The sequence below is a fragment of the Pundamilia nyererei genome, unplaced genomic scaffold (genome assembly GCF_000239375.1).
Source record: "Pundamilia nyererei isolate P.nyererei 1_Seehausen unplaced genomic scaffold, PunNye1.0 scaffold00007, whole genome shotgun sequence".
NCBI classification, from domain to species: domain Eukaryota; kingdom Metazoa; phylum Chordata; class Actinopteri; order Cichliformes; family Cichlidae; genus Pundamilia; species Pundamilia nyererei.
This window is the reverse complement of record NW_005187408.1, coordinates 1,133,395-1,140,940: the sequence shown is the minus strand read 5'-3', so window position 1 is coordinate 1,140,940 and position 7,546 is coordinate 1,133,395. Positions and strand designations below refer to the sequence as shown.

At 38.2% G+C, this 7,546-nt stretch overlaps 1 protein-coding gene across 1 annotated transcript; it reads left to right on the top strand.

Annotated features, from left to right (window-relative positions):
- Positions 1 to 3,997: 3,997 nt before the first annotated feature.
- LOC102193708 (beta-1,4-galactosyltransferase 1-like) lies at positions 3,998 to 6,057 on the top strand. The gene is made up of 2 exons (XM_005722470.1): positions 3,998 to 4,462; positions 5,227 to 6,057. The coding sequence occupies exons 1-2, from the start codon at positions 4,049 to 4,051 to the stop codon at positions 5,890 to 5,892; spliced, it is 1,080 nt and encodes a 359-aa protein (XP_005722527.1). The 5' UTR covers positions 3,998 to 4,048; the 3' UTR covers positions 5,893 to 6,057.
- Positions 6,058 to 7,546: the final 1,489 nt, after the last annotated feature.

Below are 7,546 nucleotides of genomic sequence, written 5' to 3'. Positions count from 1 at the left end.
TCAATCTATGACATTTAAAGTTCTTTTACTTATGATGATAAAGTGCCCTGATATGTTGTTGTGAATTGGCACTATATAAATAAAATGTAACTGAACTGAACTGGGGGGGGGAATGAAAATACGGTTTAGTTGGCTGATCATTTATTGTAGCTATTTAATTTGTCCACAAAATAATCTGCATTGTCAATTAAAATTGGTGTTTGCCTTTAAAAAATAGGAAAATCCACAGTGGAACACTTCAGTTCTAAGTCAATGCAGAAAGTCAGCAACCAAATGCATTTAGGCATTTGGAAATGGTTATGATCAAGATAAAGATAAAATCAAGAATCAAAGAAACAAATCAAAGGGGAAGAAAGTGGCGTAAGTGACTTAGGTGACAGAGAATGTCCAGACTGCTTCACGCTGATAGTGCAACAGTAACTCAAATAGCAACCAAGATATGCAGAAGAGCGTCTCTGAATGCACAACACATCAAACCTTGAAATCAGATGGACAACAGCAGAAGAAGACCGCATCTGGTGCCACTCCTGTTGGGCAAAATTAGGAAGATGAGGCCACAATTCACAAAGGCTCACCAATTTTTACTTATTTATTTTTTGTGATTTCTTTGACTACTCGGTTAGGTTCAGGAGAACTTTTCACACCTCATATAATAGGAAATGAAATACATAAATTACGTGTACTGTTTACGTTTATTGCATAAAGGTTTGTCAAAAATCACAAACAACAAAACTGGGCGAAAATATTGGAGGTTTTTGCCCATATCTGTCCATATCTGAAAATGTTGTTTGTTCATGGTGTTGACAAACTGATATTTTCTCTTTCGTCTTTTGGATCATTTTTGTGGAGCCCTCTGGTCGCCTTGCAGCTCCTATTTGTTTTTGCCACTGGCCTTTCGGCATTTGAATGCATTTGTCGTGCAAACATTCGCTTTTGTCAAACAAAATCAGCCCATCTACGTTGTCTTCTCACTATTCACGGTTAAAATTGAAACAAAATGCTATAGACAAGCGATCATCAAGAATCAGAGTTCAAAGCCATTTTTTCAAGAAGCACAAGATATGAAAAACAACGACTTTTAATTAAAGAAAATCTTTTTATATTGAAGCTGCAACAGGAACAAAAACGAAGTTTAAAAAGTCAAAATAAGGAGGTTAGCAGTCTATGCCCCGCCCTCCTGCAGCGTTCCTACAGTAAAGTAACGGTAATCTAATTACTGTTTTTGCGATAGTAATCCCTTACTTTACTCGATACTTTTAAAAAGTAATCAGATTACAGTAACGCGTTACAAGTAACACGTTACTGCCCATCTCTGTTCACAGGATTGGAAAAAGTCACTTTAACAGGTTAAAGATGTGCCACCACATCTGCATTGATAGTTTTTATACTACTTTTGTCACGATCTGGTTGTAGGGACTCAAGCGCAGAGCGGTAGATGTCTCCAAAATACAGTTTATTCACAGTTCCAGTGCACAATATACAGTGAAGGGAATCCAAAACTCCAGGGAATCACAGGGTAGCTCTCTCACACTCGCTCACGTCTTCTTGCCCACACTCACACACGTTCACACGGCAGGGAGGTCGCAGGTCCGGGGGGGGAGGTCTGAAGCAGAAGAGAAGGGAAGTCACAAACGAATCACAAATCACGAAGCACAAGCCCACAGGAGCTGTGAGAACACTAACGTCAGTAATACAATCATCCAGCGACGAGAGGATCTGTGTTCCAGCCTCAAATAGTGCTCCTGGTGATGACAGGTGATTGTTGTCAGGTGTGTGGGCCAAGGGCGGGAGCCCAGAGTGAGCTCCGCCCAGGGAGAGAGGGAGAGAACCGAAACAGCAAATGTAGCCTTGTGGGGCTGACCGGGCAGGCACGGAGACCATGACAACTTTACACTGTTTATCAGTTTTGTTTTTGTTTTTTTAAAGATATACTGCTCAGCGTTTCCACTCATAGGCTAGATCTTCTAAGCCCTAAAAACTCACTCCAGATGAGGCGCAAGAGTCCACTTCCCTCTCAGACCACTTCAATAACAATATGCTGAAAGGTTATAACCGATTCTTTGATGATGCCAGCTCCAGCTTCAACTGCTGAACTAGAACTGATTGCTAATTGTGCTGTTATTGTGAATCAAGTATCTGATTTCACTCTGTGAAGCAAAAATTTTTCCCAAAGGTCTGTGGGCTTGTTTAAGACGTGGCAGTTTCAAATCAGCTGACCAGAGAATGCCTACTGCAATGGAGGTCTGCTCACATTTCAAAACAGTGCCTGTCTTTCCACTCAGCTGATTTTGAACTGGATTGAAACGTATTCCTCCAGTCTTTCAATGTTACTCTTCAATATACTGTCAGTGAGTGGGGTCACGGGGAGAGCATTCAGTTCATTTAACAAGTCCGGGCTCTGTTTTTATTCCATAACCTAGGAGGTTAACTCTGTGAACAAGCTCTGTGAGACAAACAGAAACATGTAACATGTGTCCTGTGTGTAACAGTAATGCATTAAACTTAAAATGTAGAAGGAATACTTCCAAAAGCTTACATTAAAGATGCGAAAGTTTGGCCATTTCTGTTCTGCATTTGGTAAAAGGAATGCAGAAAAAGAAAGTAACTAAATATCTTTAAAGATATTTGGGGGTTAGGGGGGTGGTGGTTTGTTTTATTTATTTATTTATTTGTTTTTTTGGTGGTACAACTTGAGATTGAGCAACAATCACAGATCCTGATTCATTCTGATAGTAAGAAAGGGCAGTAAAACTCTCAGGCTTTTATCTTTAATAGTTTTTGACATGTTCATGTTCGATTATGGCGGTAGATTTCACTGTGCCAAAAAGCTGCCTGGAAGTGGGTGGATGGACCATTTCACACACACACAAAAACCATCTTTGAAATTATTTGATATATGAAAATGGTCGAGTAGAAGTCGAGTAGAATGCTTGTGGTGATTTGAGATGGAAGGACGGAGCTGTGTTCTTGAGACAATCATCGGATCAGTTCAACACCGTGGCATTTCATCCGTTTGTGTTTCAATATTAGTCAGTTGGAATATTTTTATGCTTTCAGATGAGCATGGCCTCTGTTCACTATTTAAGTTGGTCCCATGACTTAAACAATGACTTCTTCTTTTTTGGGCAAGCTTTATTTACTGATGTCAGTAAGTCTAAGTGTAATTATACAGTAGCTGGACTTTGTTCATATTATCATTCAGAAAACAGGGAGCTGTGTGTACTAACAACGTCATTAAACGCTGGTTTATGCTTTGCTGATAAAATCACAATCCTAAACATACATAACCTGCCAACAGTTCCAATATTACTTTGCTAAAGAGGACCCATCATTCATCTGTAAAGAGTTCCTGCTGCAAACAATATGAGACAGTGTTCCATGACTATTGTCCCCAATTACATGGAAACAGTTTCTTAATTTCTGATGACAGTCATCTAGAGCATTGGATACTTATCAGCGACAGTCCAGAGGATTACAGAAATTACCACATGTAGACAGATCTCAAACTTAAACACTATTATTCAAACCAGGAGAGGGCACACTTTAACAACTTTTCAGAGATTTATTTTCCCCCAATATCACTATATCCGTATTTTCAAACAGAACTTACTTTTTTAATTAAACCTTTCCCATAATAATCACTAATTCTTGTCACTACATTACTTTGTTGGCCATCTGAAATTGCTTGGAGGTAAGATATACATTAAAGAAAGTGATGTTAGGAAAATGTACTAGTGCTCTCTTACTGAATTACTCAGAAAGCCAGGAAGTAATCTACTTTCACATTACAAACAAATTAGGTATGAAACAGTCAACAGAGTCTTGTACACTGGAGAAATTAGTCAAAAGATGTCATGTTTAATTAATAACCACAGGTGCGAGGCCTATCCTGATAAGGTGACGTGAACAAGGAAGTCGTACAGCAAAAATAAAAACCGGTTGGGTTGCTCTTTGTTTGAAATACCTTTGACTTGCAAACATACAGATATGCTGGCAACTGAGCTGTAACAAGGGAAATTAGAGCCGCTGAGTATACTCAAGATAAAAGATGGCAGGAAACTTCAAAAGATTATTTAATTTTCTAGTACTTTTTTCTTTTGTTAGTGTCGCATGTTTTGTGCTGGTTTTATTCTACTCCAGAAGAAGCTTTGTGGTTATTGTTCCTGAGAAACATATTTTGACACTGGGAAACAAAACATTTTCAGGGATGGTAAAGGAGCAAGTCGCGAAGCTGTTGGAGAGGAGGATCAAAGCCTCAAACAAAAGCAGTGAGATGGCACCGACACCATCTGCTGTCAGCTTAACTTTGGGCCCCTGCCCTGAAAACCCCCCAGATCTCATAGGTCCACTCCTCGTTGAGTTTGATTTCGGAAGGACTTGGGAACATGTGAGAAAGGAAGTCAGTCCTTTGCTTCAAAAAGGAGGAAGGTTCAAGCCAAAAGACTGTGTTGCAAAGCAGAAGGTAGGTGAATGACTTGAGAAGAAGAGAGGATAGAAAGAAACCAGCAACTGATAGCAACTTGCATTTAAGGGGAAAAGTTTCCTTAAATTTACTATTTAAGTAAGGATTTATTTATTTGTTTGTGTATTTATTTTTACATGTTTTTGGCACTCTTTTTTCATAGTTTATTTTCAATACTTAAACAGGTGTAAATGATCAAATAAAACCTGATTTTACCCAACCAAAAGAGAAATTAGAGGTAATATATAGAGATAAAATGGTATCATATATATCATATAATGATTAACTCACTCACAGATTTCTTTATTTGGCTTCATTCGATTCAGTATCATTTGAAATAAACTCAGAAAAAACGTCATGTTTTTTTTAAGCTTTTAAAGATAACACGTGACATACATGCTAATATTAAACATCGTCACATTTAAATAATGAGGTCTGTCATTGTATGAGCACAATTATCATGAGCTAAAAGCACACGCTTCAGAAAGCTACAAACATTCCAATTCAGACAATTCTTTCTACAGTTGGATCCCAGTGACACTAATATGGTCATTTCAAGCAAACACACCTGTGGTTTGCTCCCAGACAAAAGAAAGCAGTCTTGAAGGGAAGGCAAACAGAGCTAGAGAGAGGATGAACTGTCACCTGGTATGAGATAATACTGAATCATGCAAAGCTACCCTAGAATCAATCAAATCAAATTATTGGTGAATCACGGGCTAATTTTTCAAATGTTAAAGTAAAAGTTATTGTCATGTCTTTAGGTGGCAATCATCATCCCATTCCGGAATCGGCACGAGCATTTGAAGCACTGGCTTTATTACTTGCATCCTATTCTGAAGCGACAGCTTGTGGACTACGGAGTCTATGTCATCAACCAAGATGGAGAGGGAGTCTTCAATCGGGCTAAACTGATGAATGCAGGATATGTCGAAGCGCTCAAGGAATATGATTATGACTGCTTCCTCTTCTCTGACGTAGATCTGGTTCCCCTAAATGACCGTAACCTCTACAGATGTTTTGACAATCCACGACACTTGGCTATAGGCATGGACAAATTTAATTTCGACTTACCCTATAAGACCTTCTTTGGTGGGGTCGCTTCATTGTACAAACATCAGTACTTGAAAATTAATGGGTTCCCAAACACCTACTGGGGTTGGGGTGGTGAGGACGATGATATCTACAAACGAATAGTCTTACGTGGAATGCAGGTTTCTCGACCTGACTTACTGACGGGCAGGTACAGGATGATCAAACATCAAAGAGACGCGCACAATGACCCAAATCCAAAGAATCCTGATAAACTGTTTCAAACACATTGGACCATGAATGCGGATGGCATCAATTCCCTCAAATACACAGTAAAGAACATTGAGAAGGATATCTTGTACACTTTTATCACTGTAGATATCGGCTCTCCTGAATGATCTGCCTGAATGCAATTTAACTCTCTTGCGTGGCCAGTGATTCATTGGTGTTTTGATCTCAGAACTGAACGAGTGACTTATGCTCTTAAAATCTCTGCGAATCCAATTTGCCCTAAAATAATTAATTAATTTAGGTATCCACTCCAACAAAAGGAAAATGTTGAAATTCTGAATATTCAAGCAACTCATTTTTTACATTTTTTTATTTGCTGCACTGGGACAAACAGGGAAATTCCAGTGCTTGTTTCTACTTTATTTTTTTTTTAACTCTGCAAAGTATAAGCAATTATAAGTGATGATTTCATCTGTTTTGCAAACAGCAAATAACAATGGCTGGGTTTGATCAGCTGTTAAGTAACCTACCAGTTTAGATTAGATTAGATGAAACTTTATTAATCCCTCGGGTGGGTTCCTCTGGGAAATTTAGTTTCCAGTAGCACAGCACCAACAGAAGTTGCATGTTACAGATACAATAAGGGGAATGAGAGTAAGGATATAAGCATAAATATACCATATATATACATATACATATATTTTAAAAAGTGTGTTATAACTGCGCGCTATATCTAAGAGGTAGAAAGTAAAGTAACCAAAGGAAGGTGAAAAAAAGGTTTAAATTTAATGCTTAAGAACCTACCAACGAGCATGATAAATGGGACACTATGGACTGTATATTAGATATCCTTAGAGAAGATAAGAACATTAAAACTGCTGTCTCAGATGAATGAATGAATGAATGAGTTAATTCAGTTCAGTTCAAATCAATGTTATAGAGCACCCCTTATATCATTTATATATTTTTTAATATGGGAGTATAAGTAGATTAATTCCAACACTGGCTTCGTTTTTAAGCCTCAGGAGTTGCCATTTGGCACCAACAGAGGCAGCCACGGCCGCTGTGTCTGCTCAATGTTTGTGCTAATAGTGTCTATTTAGAGCATTTGGATTTCAATTACTTCACAAGTGAGACTGTATACTATGGAGTTTATTTTCATCATAAAATGAAATGACAGATGGTAAAGTCAGAATTTCAATTCATAAACAACATAAAAGCATGGATCCATTTGACCTTGTGTCAACTTTTCAGGCAGCTAGTGGTGGTGCAATGGTGTGGGATATTTTCTTAGCACACTTAGAGACAAGAAAAACTTCGGCAATATTTTTTACATATTTTTTCTCATATATTTTTATCGGGGAAAACAATTATCATTTAATCACAATAGCCTACCTGAGTGTTATAGCTGAGCACGTTCCTCCCATTTCCCAGAAAGATAGCACACCATGTCACACAGTTCAGATTCTGTCTAACCAGTTTTTTGAGCATGATAATGCATTTTCTGTACTCACATTCCTCGACAAGCACTAATTCAACAGAGCACCTTTGGCATGTGGTTGAACAGAAGATCTCCATCATTACTGTACAGCTGACAAATTTACTGCAACAATGTGTTGGCAAAGGTCATTATGGATCAAAACCTCTGAATGTTGCCAGCTCTTTATTGAATTTATCCAACCAGTATTAAGGAACTTCTGAACGCAAAAGGGAAACCAACCTGGTTCTACCAAGGTGTATCCAATAAATTGACTCTAAGCGCCTACTGAACCCATTTTGACGTAGGTATTTGAAGGAACTGAACTGGTCTGAGTTTTTTTT

Coding starts and splice junctions, on each gene's coding strand:
- LOC102193708 (XM_005722470.1), top strand. CDS start 4,049: ATGGCAGGAAACTTCAAAAGATTATTTAATTTTCTAGTACTTTTTTCT. Junction 4,463..5,226: donor ACTGTGTTGCAAAGCAGAAG/GTAGGTGAATGA, acceptor TCATGTCTTTAG/GTGGCAATCATCATCCCATT.